This window comes from Centruroides vittatus, unplaced genomic scaffold, assembly GCF_030686945.1.
Source record: "Centruroides vittatus isolate TY-2023 unplaced genomic scaffold, ASM3068694v2 contig_1154, whole genome shotgun sequence".
In the NCBI taxonomy this organism is placed as follows: Eukaryota; Metazoa; Arthropoda; class Arachnida; order Scorpiones; family Buthidae; genus Centruroides; species Centruroides vittatus.
In genome coordinates this window covers 672,822-693,248 of record NW_027120741.1, presented here as the reverse complement: position 1 = coordinate 693,248, position 20,427 = coordinate 672,822, and the positions used below count along the sequence as shown (strand labels likewise).

The 20,427-nt window shown below is 30.0% G+C and overlaps 1 protein-coding gene across 1 annotated transcript in view; it reads left to right on the top strand.

Annotated features, from left to right (window-relative positions):
- Positions 1-599: 599 nt before the first annotated feature.
- Positions 600-20,427, top strand: part of Rpn3 (regulatory particle non-ATPase 3) — a 54,671-nt gene continuing 34,843 nt past the window's right edge. The window contains exons 1-5 of the mRNA XM_067274577.1: positions 600-673; positions 7,337-7,454; positions 11,075-11,271; positions 14,834-15,004; positions 18,458-18,594. Coding sequence (XP_067130678.1) covers positions 7,346-7,454; positions 11,075-11,271; positions 14,834-15,004; positions 18,458-18,594 — 614 coding nt within the window. The 5' untranslated portion in view covers positions 600-673; positions 7,337-7,345. The remainder of the gene's footprint in view (positions 674-7,336; positions 7,455-11,074; positions 11,272-14,833; positions 15,005-18,457; positions 18,595-20,427) is intronic.

Sequence of the window (20,427 nt, the reverse complement as noted above, 5' to 3'; positions counted from 1 at the left end):
AACAGCAACATTACTGTGTGCACGGACTCCCAAGCTATCCTTACCGCTATCAACGCTTATCAGGATAAGTCGTCATCTATCATTTACACCATCATAAATCACATCAACAGTCGCAATAAAGATAATCTACGGACACGTCTCGTATGGACCCCAGCACACAAAGGAATAACTATAAATGAACAAGCGGACAAACTTGCTAAGAGCCTTCCTAATGACACCAAGAAAACCCGTTATATCACACCGGAGGATTACATCAGCATCATAAACACCGATATCAAAAAGCAAATGGACACTGATTGGCATAATTTTCCTACCCACTCAGACTATCACTGGCTCACCATCGGTCGCCACAGCTTCCCTGTCATCAAATGTCAAGGCACGCCACTGTAATCCATGATTTAAAGTTTATGGTCCCTCGTCGTAATAGTAAAATTCAATATGTACTGTACACAATATGTAAATTATACATATTGAATTTCATAGATTAAAATAAATTTTAATTTTATCATAAAATCAATTACTTTAATATTTTCATAAAATTTAGAATTATTTTTCTTAAATATTTTCACATAATATTAAATGTCTAAGAGGGCGCTGGAGTCACCCGCCATTGCTCGGCAAAATTTTGAGTTGTCATTGAGGATTTGTAGACTTCGAAGAGAAACGTGTAAAGGTAAATAGCGACATAAACTTATTATGAATCCTGTTATTACCTGTTAAAGAGATAAAAGCTTTATGATTAATTTAATTATAAGAGCTTTGTTTAAAATACTTTCAATATCTGATTTTGATTCGTGTCTTAGTAGATTTTATTTACTTTATTAGACATAATCCGAGTAAAGTTTTCTAAAATTCGAATAATTAAGTGCTAAATTCTAATTAATTTCTAGCTTTTATTTATATAAATTACATCGTTTTTATTATAATTACATTAATATGTAATCCAAAAAACTTGAAATATATGTTAGGTCGATGAGAATAGTTGATACAACAAAAAAAGAATTGAAACCAATCTGTTATTTTTTAGTAAATGTAATGCATTTAATTATGTATGTAGTAAATACAGTTGAGTCATCTTAAGAGAAAATCCTTGGAATTGTTGCATTGAGCTCCCTAATCTGAAATAATAGATCACCAGGGGTTACGCACCTGAGAACCCTTGCTTCCAATTTATCATGTATGTAGAAATGGACTAACGTTTACGATCTTTCTCTTTTTTCAGATTTTCTTCGAATCTGGTCTATCTTGGAAAATTATGGATCGAAAATGAATGTATTCACAAGTTCCAAATGCATATTTTTTTATCATATGTTTTCGGTTGATTCTGTAAAAGGAATATGCATTTGGAACTTGTGAATATGTTTCGTTTTGGATTTGTAATTTTCTAAGATAAACTGGATCTGAGGAAGATCCGGAAAAAAAAGGATTGAAAATGTTAGTCCATTATTAAATTCTCTATTTTTTCATGTTTTAGAAGTTCTATGTAAGTTATAATATAGAACAACTATGCATGGGGGTTTACAGTACAACACACCACTCACAAAAAAGCTTTAACCAGTGCAAATTAAAATTTAACAGTCACTACAAATGCTTTCAGACCCCTCCTTGGCCTTTCCTCAGGTAAAGAATTGTTTGGAACAATTTTTAAAGAGAACAGAATTATGCATTTAACAGCAACAAATGTAAAAGTTACTTTTACGTTCGATGCTGTTAAACTGTTCGAGTGGCATGTTGTATTCTATGTAAGTTATTATTACACACTTGGAAACATTAAAATTCATTATCACATAATTTTACTGTATTTTCTCATTTGTTTCCATTCTTATATCACAATCAAATATTCTATTGAATAATCAGTACATGCAGTATATTTATTAGTCACATTACTTTCACTTCTCCCTATACAGGGCAACTCCTTTGGCAGTGTTTAGGGAGTGGCACCCCTACAACCCAAGCCATTGGACACTTACTATGCTCTTGTCACTGTCATCAGTAGGAGGACAATATCATGGTCTTCTCAGAGATTAGCACTAACTTACTAGACTTTGGAAAACCACCTATCTGTATATCTTCTGCTTAGACCTAGATGTAAGCTGCTAGACACTGCTTAAGTTCTAGCCTACATGCATGTTGACTAAGTGCAGTGACCCATAAGCCAGAAAGGAGGATCCTGGAAGCTGAGGGCATGGCTCCCAAGAAAGCTTGGAAAAGAAAACCAGGCCCAGTATGATTCTTTGGCCCTGCCCTGTAGATGGACAGCCAGGTCTAACACAGCCTGGTCATTGGGATGGTCTGATCCTGTATCAGCTTGCTGTTTTGTCAGCAGGATGAGCCCTGGGCAGAGGGGGTTAGGGAGAGGAACACCTGGGTTTTGGGATCAGGTGAGCATCTGCCTGACAGCATTCTGAATACATTACTCTAGGCAGTAGCAATCCAAATTCATCATCAGGAACTAATAACAGTGGGTAACATCTATCTTCTTCTGGTGGAAACAGTAGATAAAAACTTAGAATCTCTCACAAACCAATTCCAAAAACCTAGATACTGTTGGGAGACTTTATCAGCCACAGTGCAAGCTGGGATAAAAACTATATGGAATAAACTGATCACAGAGGGCAAATTATCAAAATTTTTCTTGCCACACATTCTGTCTGTACAACACTGGCAACTGTATTTCTACTATCCAAACTTCTCCTATTCACCTTCAGACTTTACTATAAGCCTGCCAGAAATTTTTGCAAATTGGATGTGGACTTATTCAAATTTAAATCTTAGCAGCTGTAACTACTACCCCATATCTTTTTGCCACAAAGAATCAGTTGTTAGAAGGTACAACTCCAAAATGGATAATCTGGAGAAATTGACAAGAATTTTGTGAGGTCTCAACCTGAGTTTGAAACCCAAACCAAAGTTTGTTTTTAAAGAAGAAAATTGTTTTATATAAAAATGTTCTTAGTTGATAAAACATTGTAAGAAAAGTTGTTTTGTGAAAGAGTAGAAAGTAAAATTTAAGTTTTTCTCCTATGATTATGAAAACAGAAAAATAAAATGTTTAATGATACTAAATGTCACATGAGTGCAGCTGGTAATACTGCATTTATAACCAGGGTAAAAATGCTTAACTCTGAGTTACAGGCAGAAATCTCAACAAATTTGATAAGTATCTCCACCTAGTGTCCAATCTCTGAATTCGGTCCCAAATAGCCCTGGCAACAAACTAGGAGCCAATCAAAAAAGAGGAAGATGGAGATCATACCCAACCAGAATATCCAATTGGAAATGTGAAATGTTTATGCCTAAAACACAAGAACAGCAGAGAGCTTTTCCACTAACACAGTCAACTTTAATTAAGTGATACATATTGCCAACGAACTGTGTTCTTTAATTTCTCTTATCAGTGGACTATCTGTCTAAAACAGTGGTTGCCAACCTTTCTGGCCTCGCAGACCATTAAACTCACAATTTTGAATCCTGTGGACCACTAACATCAATTTTTTAAACAAGACAAACATCTATAGAATAATCATAAAAGTTTCATTTTACTTTATTAATATGAAATTCATTTGTTTAATTACAGTAGAGAGTCGGAATCGGAACCCCGGTAATCGGAACGATTTTCAGTCGGACTGTGTCGTGCTGAATTGAACATTTTTGATACTAGATTTACTTCTAAAGTATAATTTTTATGTTTTTATATTCTTCAATATATTTATTTTGTTTGTACAAAATGCAGAAATAATTTTTAACGATACGATAGCCTCGATTATTATTATAAAAATTTTCGTTAGGCTTAAAATCGACGAAAATTGAACACGAAGCGACACTCAACGGAGAAAAATTTGAACATCGGACAGGTTAATATATTTTTTCGTACATAATCGGTAATCGGAACAAATCACTAATCTGAAAACCCCAGTCCCCAATTGATTCCAATTAACGACTCTCTACTATATAACAAATTAGTGTGAAGTTTGTTGATGCTTGTTTGAAATAAGTTTATAGATTCTTGGCTCTTTTCTACAAAGGATGACAATTGCATTCACAACAGTATTTATTGTTGATTATTTACTGATAACAGTCATTTTGTATTTGGTTTTAGATTAGAATAAAACACCTCCAATGAGTGAGAAAAAGCAACCAAGCATTTTGCATTTCTTTCGTAATGCTTCATGTAACCTTGAGTTGATCAATGTCTAAATTTCTCCACAGACCACCAAAATTTTCTCACGGACCACCGGTTAGTGACTGCTAGTCTAGAACACTGACCCACTGATTAGGAATGACAAACCTTGGGAACTTTGTGTCACTGTACTGGAACATCATATCCCAACCCATCACTGTCATCTGGACTCACTTTGTATCCTGTTGGGTTAGTGTATAAGAAAAGGAGATCTAAACTTTTGTAAAGTGTCTTTTGTATTTCAGGTAAACAGGTAAACAGGTGTTAATTGTTAACAGAGTTCTTGCCTCAGTGTCTAATGCCACCACACATACACAGCTCACATCATCTTGCCATCCTGACCGACTCCACCTCCTTAAAATAGAGGAGTGTTGACTGTGACACTAGACAATATTGGGTCAGTGATAAAGTATAACTGGGGTCTTTAGAGTTATGTCAACTTAACAATAAATGCAGATATGCAGAGGAACCATACAGTTCACTAAGAAGTATAAAAGACCACAGAGACAATTCTACAGGCAGCTTGGAAGTCAGTCCTGTTCTGAAACACACTGTATCTCAAGACTATAAATCCTGGTGGAATCTGGATTGCATATCAGCACAATATGCTCAACACAGAGCTTGACATAAGTTCAAGTGCCACCAACAGAAGAGAACCACATAAGATTTAAGCAGGTGAAAGCATATGCCAAAAAGATATACCGAAAAACTAAAAAAGAATCTTTGGATGCTTCATCATCTTATTAGGCGAAACAGCAGAACAATGTCAATTGTGGAATGGCATCAATGCCATAAGGAGAAACGCCACCACTTAATGAATCCCAATCTTGACAGAATACAGCAGTAAATTAGGAGATAAACAAACTATAACAAACTGCTTGGGCAGAACACAGAACATTTGCATTCAACTCAAGCACAGCTATGTATACCCAATCATTTTAGTTTCTGAAAAGAAAAGCTGAATAAACTTTGATATGGTTTGTATAGGGTGTTTGGAAAGTCACTATGCACTTTTCTAATCATATTTTTGCATTATTTTGAAAGACATGTGACCCCACACTTACCAAATTTAAATCCACCAAACTTTTATCTATGGGGAGCAGCAAAATCTGCAGTGTATCGAAATCATCCACACACATCGGATAATTTGAAAGCAGCAATAACAGCATTCATTCAGTCTATTTCAAGCGAACAACTGATAATGGTATTTAGAAACAAAAGGATCCAAGCCTGTATTGATGCTAATGGGGGGGTCACTTTCAACATTGTTTATAATTGTCATTCATATTTACCTCCTGTAGTCTATATTGAAACATGTCTGTTAATAAATATATAAGTGCAGAGTGACTTTTCAGTAGTATACCAACAAATTCCTACAATACTCCTACAGTCCACTCACAATATATGAATTATAGCAGCTATTAAAGCAAATCAGGAATACAACAGTTGGCCAGATCAAATTCACTCCACATGCTTATCCTCAACAGCACAATTGTCTCCACTTGCTATATTTAATTGCTTGTAGATAGAATAGAAATGTCCACATTCCTGAAAGAGAGCACTAATTATCACAATCCAGAAACTAAATAAATGTATAATAAACCCACAAAATTATCAGCCACTAGCCCTAATAAACTGTATGAGCAAAGTGATGGAGTCAATAATAAATATCAGACTCAGAATACTGTATTGCATCAGACGATGGTGTCTGATGCAATACAGTATTCTTTCCCAATGCAGAGAGGCTTCTAACATCACTGATCTTGATAGAACAGCTCCACCTACTAGAAACTGGCATCATCATCATCATCTGATATTGAAAAAGTTTGACAAAACATTATGACAAGCAATTTTACATGTATTTTGGGCTGAAAGAGCAGTGCATGGTGCAAAAATTTGTTATACAAAGAAATTCACTATATAGAAGGTCGTAATATGGAAGTTTGATTGTATTTACATGTCTCACCTTGTTTTACTTAAACTGCAAATTGCATGTAATTCCATCCGCCTTCAAGAGTTTGCAATTTTTAAAAACACTTATGCATTTATAGTTACAAGGACGATGCCAGCCAATGGGTAAAGGGGGGGCATGATGATGTAAATTGATAGAGGATATGAATTGTATGTAGGTAAAATAAAAACGATTCATAAAGTTTTAATCATTCACTATGTACTGGAAAAGAAATATCTCAAATAAAACATTTTCTTTAACTTACAAGAAGCTTAAGAAGATTATTTTAATTAAAAATTAGCATTTAAATAACTTTTTCGAATTTCTAGGGGAGGGCAACTGCCCCTCTGCCCCTCCCCCTGGCGACGCCCTTGTATAGTTATTCATTTATCAAACAGGAATTAAATATTTATAATAAATTAACGTATCATTAAATTATTTTAAAATTTTGTGTTAAAATAATACTGTTAATTTGCATTGATCAATATTAGCAATTAAAACAAAACTTCAAAATAATTATTTATCCAATTCTTACTTAATTGTATTGTAGAGAAATAGAGAAAAAATTGATTTTTCGTGTATTTCGCTACAATACAATTAAGTAAGAATTGTTTTTGAAAACAAAACTATTGTTTTACTAATTAATGATAGAAGTTACGCGAATTAATGTATCGAACATTATCTAGTTATTATATGAATAGAAAATACAAAATAAAGTTTAACACTTAGTTTAACACCAATACTTTTCAGCTTAATTAATCTTTATTCTCTGTTAAATTAATTTTGTATGTCTAGATGTATTTAAATTAATAAGTTATTATTCTATTAATTCACAGGCACCTTCTGTATTTATTCCAGTAGGCATGTTTATTAGAAAAATGAATGTTTTCAGACGCTTTCAGAGACCTTTGTCAAAAATTATTCTTTTCCATAAATTAAATGCAATTAATCAAAAAAATTTTAAACAAAATGTTCTATACCTTTAGCAGGTATGTTTATTGTGCTGGAATAAGCACAGAAGGTGTCTGATTTATATTATTTTTCTCTTTTTATTAGTGTTTGTAATTTTATATCTAGTAATCATTTTTATTTTATTAATCTACAAATTATAAATTCATTTATAACTAATACATAATTAATATTATTTAAAGTCTGTCCATACACAATATTAAACAAAATAAAATTCTTTATTTCTAATAATTTAGTTTTTCAAGATGGTCACAGAACATTCAAATGATGTTGAAATGAGAAATGCAGATGATGATATTACTAATGAAAATAAAGATACTGAAACTAAAGATGTGGATACCCTTACTCTTGAAGGTAAAATCTTGATCTTCAATTATTAATTTTAACTATAATTTAAGACATTTCATACAAATTAAGAATTCACTGACTGTGTATGTGTATATATATACACAGGAATCAGTGTTTCTGATTTCTAGGAGTCAGTTTCTTCACCCCAAATGCCTATAGTAAGTCTGAATATCTTGTTTGAAAGATATGTTTTCTTAGGTAGTGTGCAAAATTTCAGATTTTTCTATAAAAGAGTTGCCAAATTATAAGCAATTGAAAAGTGCAAAAATCACCAAAAAAGCTGTATTTTTTTCTTCTTTTTTCGTCCAGCACTGCAGATGCTCTTAGAGAAAAACTACTTGGTCTAGAAAGCTCAAATTTTAAACTTAAGCCTTTCTTGTTATTAGTGAGGTGCTTGTGAAACTTATAGGTCAAAGTTCATGGGGGGTCTCCCTTTGAGTTTTTACTTTTATCACTTAATTTTACACTTGTAAAGATAAAATTACATCAAGACAAATGATTTTCATTCAAAATGTTATCCAGAATATTAAAAGCTTAAATTTATGCAAACTAAAACCTTATAATTTTACTAATGTCATATTTAAAGTGTTCAGTTGACAGCTGCTGACTGAATCCTTTCATTAACCAAAAAATAATTGATATCCAAACATAAATATCTGAGATGTAAAAAAGTTGCACCTAGTAAAAAATTAGGACAGTTTGAATGACAGTCAAATTTTTTTTCTTTGATAAAGATAAGCTTGGCATTTTATAGCAGTGTTCACAAGATTTTTAACCTGTATAAATGTTTTTTACATTTCACTTTGAAGTGCCAAGCTTACTTTTACCAAAAAGAAACTCCTAAGAAAAAACTTGAACTGTCATTGAAATTGTTATAATTTTTACTTGGCACAATCTTTTTACATCTCAGATGTTTTCTGTTTGGATCTTACTAAAATCAATTATTGAAATTTATTTAAGATAAATTTAAAAACTTTTGATAGTTGATTTTATGGATTTTAAAGATTAAATGAAAGATATTAGAATGGAAAGTTCTAGACAATAACTTAGTGATTCAATGTATTCTTAATCATAAACATGTAAAAACAGTTATTTCAATCATTCTTCTTTAGATTTTTAGACTAAACTATTAAGTATTTGATCAGATGTTTCAATGTGCCTTATATAATGTTTTGTATACTTGCTTTTATTTGGCATCTGATTTAATTTTTTTAAATCATAAAGCCAATCTGTTTTATTCACAGAGATATAATATTTAATTTCATTCTGTTTTGAAATTATTGTTATAAAAAGATTTCATTTAGGAAGTAAATTTTGGTTGTGTCTGCTATACAGAGAAATTTGTTTGTATTGGTAAGAAATATTCTATTTAATAAAAATTAAATACAAAATTTTTTATGAAGTGAAGAGCTATAAACTAAATGGCTATGTTGCAAGGAACAGATTAAAAAATGTCAATTTAGATTATTTGGAATTAAGAGAATAGTTAAGATGATAAAAATATAGATAATAAATTCTGAAAAATCACTCTTGGTATATATAACTGATAACACATTTTTATAACAAATAACTATCCTTCTAACTTTTGTTCCTCTAACTATTGCTTGAGATTTATCATTTTTAGCACTGTAAATCTCCCTAGAAGTGCAAATAGAAGTGAGCAAAATTAGACATAGTACTTCCTAACAGATTTAATCACAAAATTACACAGCTTGTCAATTTTTCCAAAAACTTTAATTAGAGTAAATATAATATGTTGAAAACTGTTGATTTAAATAATAACTACACTAATTTAGAGAATTTATTTGTAAATTGAAAGTTTCATTTAAGGACTAGCAAAATAATTATTCATTTATATCTAAAATATGATTTACATTGTGAGGATTTGTTAATTTTTTTAAAATTGCTTTTTTGAATGAGGGAGAACTGAAATTAATTTTTTAAAAAGGATCTGTAATTGCTGTTTTAAAACTTATATTGGTTTTATTCAAATATTAGAATTTTTGTGAACTCATATATAAAAGGAGAAAATGATGAGATATCGTAACTGTATATGATCATAATATATATAATGAACATACACAGGGTGTTCATTTTGGCGTTTTCCAGATGCAAAGAGATTTTTTTCAGCATTGCATTTGGATACATTAATTAAGGCACCCACTATGATGTTTACAGTAAAATAAAGTAATTTAAAAAAAAAAAAAAACATGTATAAATCACACAATAGTTCCAAGGCAATACAAAAATTTTCCTATTTCTCCTGAGCACAAGGATAATGGAAAAGTATGATTTTAAGATTTAGAACAGTGGTGTCAAACTCATAAAAGATCATGGGCCACCAAATACAGTTTTTTGGAGTCTGTGGGCCACAGACAAAAAAAGGTCTTTTATGTGTATTTGAAAATAACTCATTTGACTTTTACATTTATTTCTTCTTTAATAAATTTACAAAAATTTTAAAAATATATTATTTTTATGTATTATCATCAAATGTTACAAAAAAATTTAAAATTAGAGAAATTTTAAAAATTTTTATTAATTTTATTTTTACTAGAAACATTGCATCATCTGGCAGAAACAATTTTATCAATATTGGATGTAATTTTTTTTATGATAATGATGTTTTTAATATGAATGTTAGTAACATCATCATCAAGTTCAGGACCATGCGACTCATTACAAAGTCCCCAGAGCCACATGTGACTGTGTTCGACACCATTGATTTAGAATAAGGATCTCTGACTCTAAAAAAATAACACTCATATGTGAATACGGGAACAGTTAGCTTCATTTTGTTATAGTACATGTTTAAAGTGACTGTGACAATACAAAGATGCATATGATTAGCAGTGGCATTATGAATGGCATATATTATATCTAATGTCATTGTCCTACAAGCCCTTTATATTTGCCTTTGCAGCTTGCCAATAACACCTGGCACTGCTGGATATGCATCATAAATTGATGCTTTTAGGTTACCTCATAGAAAAAATCCACTGGGTCAGGTCTAGGAATATAACTGCATTATCCTATTAGTCAGTTGTTCAATCATTCTGTGAAACACCAACATATATCTGCTCAGGAATGAGCTGATACACCATCCTATTAATACCAAACCTATTGAAGTTGTTCCAATAACAAGTTGTCAACTCATTTATTTACTATCGTGTTACAATGTTAAGATGGCAGTCACTAGTCAGAGTTCCATTAATGAGTATGGATGTGATGAAAAATCTGCTCATTCCAGATACTATACCAGATGTTTAGTGTAAAATGTACTTATTGTTGTGTATTTCATGTACATTGTGGAGCATGTTATGCCCAGTAGTGCACATTTTGGAATTTACACACCATTGTGGGAAAGGTACCAATATCTACTAATAGAAAAAATATATGACCATATTGAAATCTTTCTTACATTTATAATAAAGTGATTATTTAAATACTTGTACATATATTAAGTAACTATTTATATAATGTGTTGTACAAATATATTTAAAATGTATATAGATTCTGGAATTTCTAGAACAATTAACTCTCTAAATAAACATTTTTGAGACTACCAAATTTTTTAATTAATTTAAAATTCTATGTTTTTAAAATTACTTTATTGAATATTTCAGATATTAAAGAACATGCTAGACACATTGAAAAGGCAGTTCTGTCCAAAGAACCTAGATTTATTTTGAGAGTTCTTCGTGTATTAGTATCAACACGGAAAAGATTGAATCCAAGAGTATTGAAAACTGTAGTTAATGGATTTTATACACAGTCATCAGCACAAAGAGAAGCTCTCTTATCATTTATTTCAACAGAAGAGGTAATAATAGCTTTAAAATTTTGTGAAATTATTGATTATTTTAAAATTAAAATTGTAAAATATAATTTATTTTAAGTAAATAAAGACGTTTGTTACATAAAATTGTATCAAAAATTTTAGTATTAAAATCGAAATTTTTTTATTTGCATCTTATTATTGTAAATTTAAGGCTGTTTATTCATTTATAAACAATAACATACATCTACTTATTATTGTCTAGCATTATGAATTTCTCCATAGCAGAGTTCCCTTGATTTGGGGACATAGCACAAAAAAAATACACATCACATAATAGACAACTCAAGTTATAAACAAAATGTTAAACTATAAAACCAAATTACAAATTAAAACTCATAAATAATTGCACTTGTAATCCAAATTGAGAATGTATTTACAAAAACAAAAGGAAAATCCTTAAACAACATCTACAAAAGTAGTAGTACTGTACATACAATCCAGCTTCAGGTAGAAAAAGCAGTAGATAAATACAAATTAGATACTAACTCCACTGAATCAAGAAAAGTTTACCTACCTCACATACCAAATGAAATAATTTGTAGCAATGACTCTTATTAATTATAATTCGAATAACTTTTTAAACTTCACAAGCAAATATTTGCTGTTGCAAATTGACTACTAATTTACATTCAGCCAATAAATTAAAAACAACTAAATGAGAATTTTATCTGCAAACTTAACAAAATCATTTTTTATACTTTAATAGAAAAGAAATAGCATCGTATCTGACTTACAACAAAAAAAATATCAGAACAAACAATCCATTAGCTTTAGACAAATTTATAAGTAGTCATTTGATTGGATTTATAAATGCCATATTTGCATACACAAACTAATGAAATGTTTGGAAAAGTTACTTATGAAATTTTTCTTGCAAAATATTTTGTATCACTTTTAGTAAAATCATAAAAGAATGATAAGAAAGATGAACTACTAAGTTGGAAAATTTCATTCTTTAGTAAAAATGGAACAAATGAGAATAAGATAAATTAGCTACCTACCATCTTCAAAAATTTTAAACAGAAAACTTTCATAACTAAGTTATAAACAAAAATATCTTAAATTCTTTTTAAAAAACAGATTTAGTTTTATAAACTCAATTATAATTGTTTCTTTTTAACTATTTCAATAATAATTGTTTGATTTTCCACCATTTGTTGTATATTGTGTATTAGTACTTTCAATCCTTCTAAAGGGCCATTTTTAGATTCATCGTGATGTTTAATTCATAGAAATAAATTTTAATGCTTATTTTACTGAAATATTTTAAATGCCAAAAAATTAAAGGTGTTCATTATTTATTATAAATACAGGTATTCAAAGAGTTACTGTGAGAAATTTGTAATGACATTAAAGTTGTATGTACAGCATTGTGTACAAGACCTGCAAGTTCTATGTCCTGTGTTTCCACTTTGCAGTAGATGATGTTACTGCTTGCTTACAGATCTGATTTTTGGAAGACTTCTTTGCTGATTAATAACCTCTCATGAAATCTGGCCTGCTAAATCTTCAGACCTCACTCCCTTGTCTTCCAGGGGACATTTCCAGCATTTGCTGTATGTGAGAATCTGGAGTTGGGAGATTATTCTGTTAGAAAATTTTGTTAAAATAATTATTAAATTATTTCGATAGAAACTTTATCTATCTTTTAAAATTAAGTAAAGTTGAAAAAGGAGTTTCCTCTTCAACAGGAGGAAACAACTTAGTTCCTCCAAAAGCAATAGTTAGTGTGAGACATCTCACACTATCTGCAAGACCGCCTGACTTCTGTCACACATTGGAAGTGTGGAGGGTTTATTTCAAATAATTCTATTGGATGGAAATTTTGTATAAAAGGTGAGAGGTTACCTCCAAAGGCTCTCTCTCTTGTTCTCCCCAGCTCTCTTTTTGTGCTCCTGATCATCTAGTTCTCTCACACTCACCAAGACGAGACAGAAGAAAGCATAATTGAACATTTGACTTCTTCCAAGAGTTTCAATGTTCAATGTCAAATATATATGTTCACAGGTAATATGACTTTTGTAACTCTGTCAGGAAAGGAATTGCCATTCATCTTATCTCTTTCTAAAATCAGTTAGGTTTAGCAGTTTATTTTTTTGATATGTTATTTTATAATATATTAGCATTTAATTCATTTGTATTATAAATTTGTTCAGGTTAATAAATATATTCTTTAATTATTATTGTTAGATTTGATTAGTGCTTAACTCCATTGCTGGTCCACAATTCCCATGTATTCATTATGAATGTTTAAGTTATACCCTTCTAAATTTCTAGTAGAATTTTAATGTACTTTTTCATACGAAAAGACCAATTTGCAATTTAGGACGGGGAATAGTTTTATCCTAACTGGTGTTGGGACTCTTGATGATAATCCATAAAGGTGTTCATGTATTCATAAACTTCAACGATATTTAGATGGCCTGTGAGACAGAGTAGATTGGAACCTCCCATTCTCACACTACAGGAGAAACTTCAATATTGTATAAAACTTCAATTTTATTAGAACTTTTCTTAAACGTTTTCCACTTCACAGTAACCTTTTAGACATCGTGTATTCCAGTAAGAAATATTGGGCAACATCTTGCTCTCATTGTTTTCATAAATTATATTTGTTGCTTGTTATAAAGAACTTTGTTCTTGGAAACTCATTTGATTCTACTCCTGGTTAATTCTAACAAAGACCTTGTATCCATATGTTGCCTTGTCACATGACATTCGTTTCTCTGACAACACTCAAAATCATTCTCTGAATACAGTTTGTCTTGTTCTGTGATGACTGTTAAAGCTGTAGGTAATTTTACTTATTTGTCTAAAAATGGAATGTTAATTTTCTACTTTATCCAGGTTACATTACATTATTTATGACCAAAAACCTCTTCTGTTTTGTGTTGAACAGGCTTCTGACTTATACTCAAATTTAACATAGAAAAATAGAAAATATTTTCCACGTTACGAATGTAGAATTTTTTAACAGTTTATTCGGGTTTTGTTTCAGACAGGTTTCGCTTTATTAGGTTTTTAAACTTCTAAACATCATTAAACATTTTCTTCATTAATTAGGCCAGTGAAATTTATATATATTTGTTTATGTATTTTAAGAAACATTATTACTTTATGTAAAAGTACTTATTACAGCTCTTTTCTAGAATCAAAATTCATAAAACAATCTATATAGGCTTTTTCATGAAGTAATTTTTTTATGGATGATAATATTTAAAGCAATATGAATTATTTGATTACTGATAAATATTTTGTTTATAACTATTTTTGTAGTGTTTTAGTTATTGAATAAATTCAGTAGTCTATAAATGATATTTTCAAGTGTTAAAATTTGTATTTAGTAGTAAGTTATAAGAATATTTATTTTGTTACTGTTTAATCTTATATTAAAGTGAAATTAGTAAATATTAATAAATGTTCAATGAAATTTTAAAAAATTTGTGTTTTTGTTACAAAAAATATGGATTCCAATTTTAATTTAAAATATAATTCTGTGGATTATTCTAGAATTGTTAAAATACATATAAGTTTTGATTTATAGCAAATGGACGTTGACAATCAAGTTGTCAGTAATTTTAGAATAAGAAGTGGAAGAGCAGCTCAAACACCACTATTAACAGAATTAGATGTTTACATACATCTTCTGGTACTTCTCCACTTAATTGATTCAGAGTGTCAAGAAGCACAAAAAAATCCTGATAGAATGAAACGTGTAAGTTATTGTTTTTCATTTATTTTTGAATCTATTTTCTTACAATGTGAATTTTAATGAGCTCGTTTTTATTTTTACACTAAACACATAATAACAACAACTTTTTAATTAGGAAAGCAAAACAATTTGTTGTCAGAGAGTGAATGGACATCATATAGAAATGATGGAAAGTGAAGAATCAGTTTATACATGTTTAAAGAAAAAAAAGCAAATAAAATATCATTGAATTTATTTCGTATCTGAGCTGTTTATTTTGAAAGTGGTCTAAGTCCATTTAAAAAAAAAAATTAAGCTAGCTATTTTAATATTTACATTTCTACATTATCTTTTCATTTTGAAACAAATTGTAAATAATATATTTAAAATCACTAAGATTTTGTAAAACAAAAATTAGCTGGTTAATAGAATGATAAAAATTTTTATTTTGAAAGTGCCGTAAGTCTCATTTTGAGAATTGCAAACGGACATGGAGTATATTATGCAGTAAAATTTTATGACATAAGAGCTTTATGTTTTATTATTAATGTAGTATTGCTTGATTAACTCAGGTAATAATTCCATTAAATATACAATTTTAATATAATATATCAACACAAACAAGCAAGTAAGAAAGATTACCAATATGATGCAAATTGATAATGGTAACCCTACTGTGCACCTGCAATCTACTTTTCTTGAGTTTCCTGATAATTTTACCCCCTAAAAAACCTTAAAAAGGTATAAAAAAAAATTGCCAAGTACATACAGAATTCACTCTAAGAAAGGAGTGAAATCATAAATCAACACCAAGTTCAGCAGATGTTTTCATTTATGTATTTGTAGTTTGATAAATCCTTTGTAATAGCAAATTAATAACCATTAAGAATATTACATAGAAAAATTAATTTTTTATAGTCTGTCAAAGTCATAAAAAAGTGTCTAGAAAATAAGTTCATTCTAAATGAAGTGAAACAAGAGGATTTCATTTCAACTAAGCCTCTAGAGAGCACAATTTTTAGAAGATTAAAAAATACTAATGGAGAAAGGGTAAATTGGTTAAAAATATGTTGGATGCGATTTTTGAGAACTCAATCATATAAAATATTCTATAAGACATCAATGAATGATGATGCACTATTCAAAATGCTGGATTTACTATCGTGTCGGGGGAGACCAAGAAACTTTAACAATATTGAGTTGACACCAATGTACAAAAAAACAAGGCCAATTGCAATGCTAAAATACAATGATTTAATGGATCTATTATACTATATACCCTCCGCACATCATAATTATTTTAAATCTCTCCTGCATACAAAAATTTGAGAAGAATGAATAATTAGTTACAAAGGATTATTAATTTTAATGTAACATTTTTTTAATAGTGAATAAAAGTTGAATATTTTTAAATTTTATAACATAGTATATATTTCTTTTTATTTCAAGGGAAATTTATTTTTTCCATGGACTTATCCCTTTTTAAAAATTAGAAAAGTTATTTCATTAATTTTGAAAGTGGCTTAAGTCCATTTATAGCCATCAAAAAACACATTATTTTTATAAACAATGTTAATAATGCTAATTGGCTTGATAAATTATACACCCTTAGAAACACAGAAACACAAACATTATACTACCATTTTATTAGTTACCAATATTTTTAAATTTATTAAAACGTAAACCCTTAAATATCTTGATTTTAACATAAATGCACTTAGGCCACTTTCAAAATAAACAGCTCATATAGTCATATATATATATATTAAATAAATTTTGTGTATGTGTATATATATATATATATATATATATACAAAATTTATTTGTTCTTTCCATTAAAACAATTTGACTAGGTAAATTTAAAAGTTAAAAATTGTAAAGAATAAGGCTAGATTTACATCAAAAATACTGGATTCAGTTTTAAAGTTCAAATGGTAATTGTGACTGTGTGACTTATCATGATGACAACTTGAAAGATTAGTTTGTCTGGTTTGACTTATGATAAGATGCTGGAAAACCAAAACATATCTGATTAAAATAAACTTCTGAGAATATCATATTTTTTTCAAAATGTTGTGGAAAAATATGAATGAAATATCTATTGAGAAAGAAATGCCTACTCTTACATCATGGCTAGATATTTCATTCACATGATATTGTTTCCCATGGATATTTGAGAGCAGTTATGAATGTTACAAGCACTGTATATCCTAGCATGTAAGTTAGCTTTCTAACTATGAAAAAATTCTCTCCAAAACTAAGGGTTAACTTTTACATTGGGTATAAAATATGACTCATATTACAAAATGATAAACAAATGAAACAGTGCTTCTAACAATTGCTTTGTACTAATTACTGTGATTCAGCAGGCTGCCACCTATGACTGAAACTTGTGTATTGTGAATTTATTTAATGTAGAGCTTAATATAATAATAATTCTCTATAAATGAACACTATGCCACATACTGTTTCCAACAACTGATATGTTGATTGCATGTCACTAATGTGAGCAGTAGAGCATAAGCAAAAGTATACCACAGTACTCTGTTATCATATACCATGAGTAGCAATGCTGTCATGATGCTATACTATGTAAACTACTAATGTTTTATTGGAAGTTTTGATTTCAGTTGGAATGTGTTTACTTGTAGATCTGATGTACTGTACAGTACTGTAGAATTCTTACCAAGCCAACTTAATAATGAAAATTTGTAATGCCATATGTAGATTCTGTTGGCCACATTCCTTTTGTAGGCTGTCCTATTTTTATCATGTATTGAAAGATGATAAGGTTAATGCCTGAGCAACTTTTTATGCTACATGCTAGTATGGGGTAGTGTATCACATTTTAGTTATAGCCTACTAGTAACTTACTGTAGATTTGAGGACTGGTTTAAAGAGTTAGTACTGGTCTAAATCAGAGGTTTGAGCTTAGTCTTGAGGTGAATTCAAGATTTGTTCATGTATTCCAGCATACATGATTTATTAAAATAATAATAATTTTAAAGCATCAAATATAGAAAGAAAGTTACTGTGGATGATCATTATCTTCAAATTAAATGAGCTTTTTAAATATGTAGTGGTTGTATGTTTTGCATAATTAGCAAAACATTATTAAAGATCAGAGTTAGTAGAAAATTTTTTTTATGAGTTTCCTGTTAGCCATAAATAAAATGTCAATTTTAAGAACCTCTAATTTTTATCAGTTGTCAAAATAGATAGTCCTTATCAAATCTGAATCTTAAATCTCATTTGACAAAATAATTATTAATCTAGAATAATGAAATGTTTATTCAATAAGATTTTCATATTTGAAATCCTTATACTTTTAATTAACATTGTTGAATTAATTGGAAATTTATTGTTGCTTAACAGATTTTCATTTAAATTATTTAAAGATTATTTTATGAAATGAGAAGTTTGCATATTCTAAAAGTTTTAATAAATTTGTATTATTTTTAATATTTATTAAAATAGGCTGTTAATTGCTCTGAACAACTAATGCAAAAGATACAAGGTCAAAATCGTCGTACATTAGACACACTGGCTGCAAGATGTTATTTCTATCATACTAGATGTTATGAACTTGCTGGAAGATTACATGAAATTAGAACGTAAGAAATTTAATTTTATTTTAAAATTATTTAAAATATTTTCTGTTTTATTAGATTACTTAACTTCTTTTCCTCTCTCTCTCTCTCTCTTTCTATTTGACTAGTTTTGAAATACAGTTGAAATCTTTTGCTTTTTAATGCATACTGAAATCTTTCTTATAGTAATAGATTAAAAACGTCAAAAATGGTTTTGGAATTAACCTATCTGATATTTAAATTTTTCTCCATTGCGTGTTGTGCCATATTGAATTTTCGTTGATGTTAAGCCTAACAAAATTACACGTTTTTGAAAAAAATAATCTTGGCTATTGTATCATCTGAAATTATTTTTATATTTTGCAGAAACAAAATAAATATATTAATAAATGTAAAAACAAACAAAAAATTATATTTCAGAAGTTAGTTTTAATATAAAAATTATAACGACTAGCGACATCTAGTTTCAAAAACATTCTGATGCTGAAATGAGATATCTCGGGTCAACCAGTCAAGGCCAGTAGGTCGTGACCCGAGATATCTTGGAAATAACACGGGACAGGTTAAAATGTGTAGCATATCAAATTTTTATAACAAAATTTTCATGTCTGTATGATTTTGATATTCCAAATAAAAATAAATTTACAATTTCAATTTGTGAGTAATAAACTTTTTGTGTGTGTGTAGTTCAAAAGCTCTTGGCAAGACGTAGAGATGGTGCTGGAAATATCAAATGACAAGGGCATTTCTCAAGTGTGATTCATCAGATGGCATACCATGAAATTGCAAACATGTACATGTGAGGTTAACCGAGGGTAGGAGATGGAAGATGATTCTTACCTTCTCTACCTCTTAATGGCACAAGACCTTGAGGTCCGACCTCGTTTGTCGAAAGGATGACTAGGGATCGAGCGGTCAAAGTTATTTATGGACGAGGATCATAGGATCCTGTTTACGTCAGGAACTGACACCAATCTATCAAACTTCTCGCGGATAGATACGCGTTATTTTCCGAATCGTGGGATGCCGGATGATGGCAATGGAGGAAGAAACGCACACTCTTCTAATATTAAACAAAAATACCCGTTTATTTTGAGATTGATAGGGAATACATCTACCAATACTTTCCAAACATCTCGTCCAGACTTCAAAACAAGAACTTCTGCGCCAACTTCCATAACACACAGCTCCTGACAGATCATGGAAATTTCCGGCAATACCTACATTGATTTGGACTTAGGGAACATCCCTATTGTGACTGTGATGCCATCTCCTTACAGAATGCCACTCACTTGATCTTTGACTGCACCAAACATGACAATCACCGGATTAATCTGGAAAGAGTAACGCTAAAAAAGGGCTTCAATTAGCCCTGTCCACCACAAGCTCTCGTGGAAGATCCGGATATTTTTGCAGCCCTAGAAAAAATTCATCCGCGCTACCAGCGCACTGGACCCTACCTTTAACTAGTTCGTCCTACTGTTATTGGACCTTTTGTATGTTTATTACTGTATTAATGTTTATATGTTTATTACTGTATTAATGCACCCATTACGCCTTACTTAGTTTTTTCCTTGTCATCTTTTTTTTTCAACTTGTAACTTATGTATTCATTGTATATATTTTGTATATTATCTTTTGTTTGGTTAATAAATGCGATACAGGCGCAGATGAGTCTTCCTACTTCACCATCTATCCTATCCTATCTTTTTCTTCACCTCCCGCCTTCCTCAACTCTTCTCATCTTTCCTATCCCCCTTTCACACCCAGGCAATACCTATGAGTAGTCCTGGATCTTCATCCCCTTTGTGCTACTGCTACTATAAATACATCAATTAACATATTTGGAAGTATGGT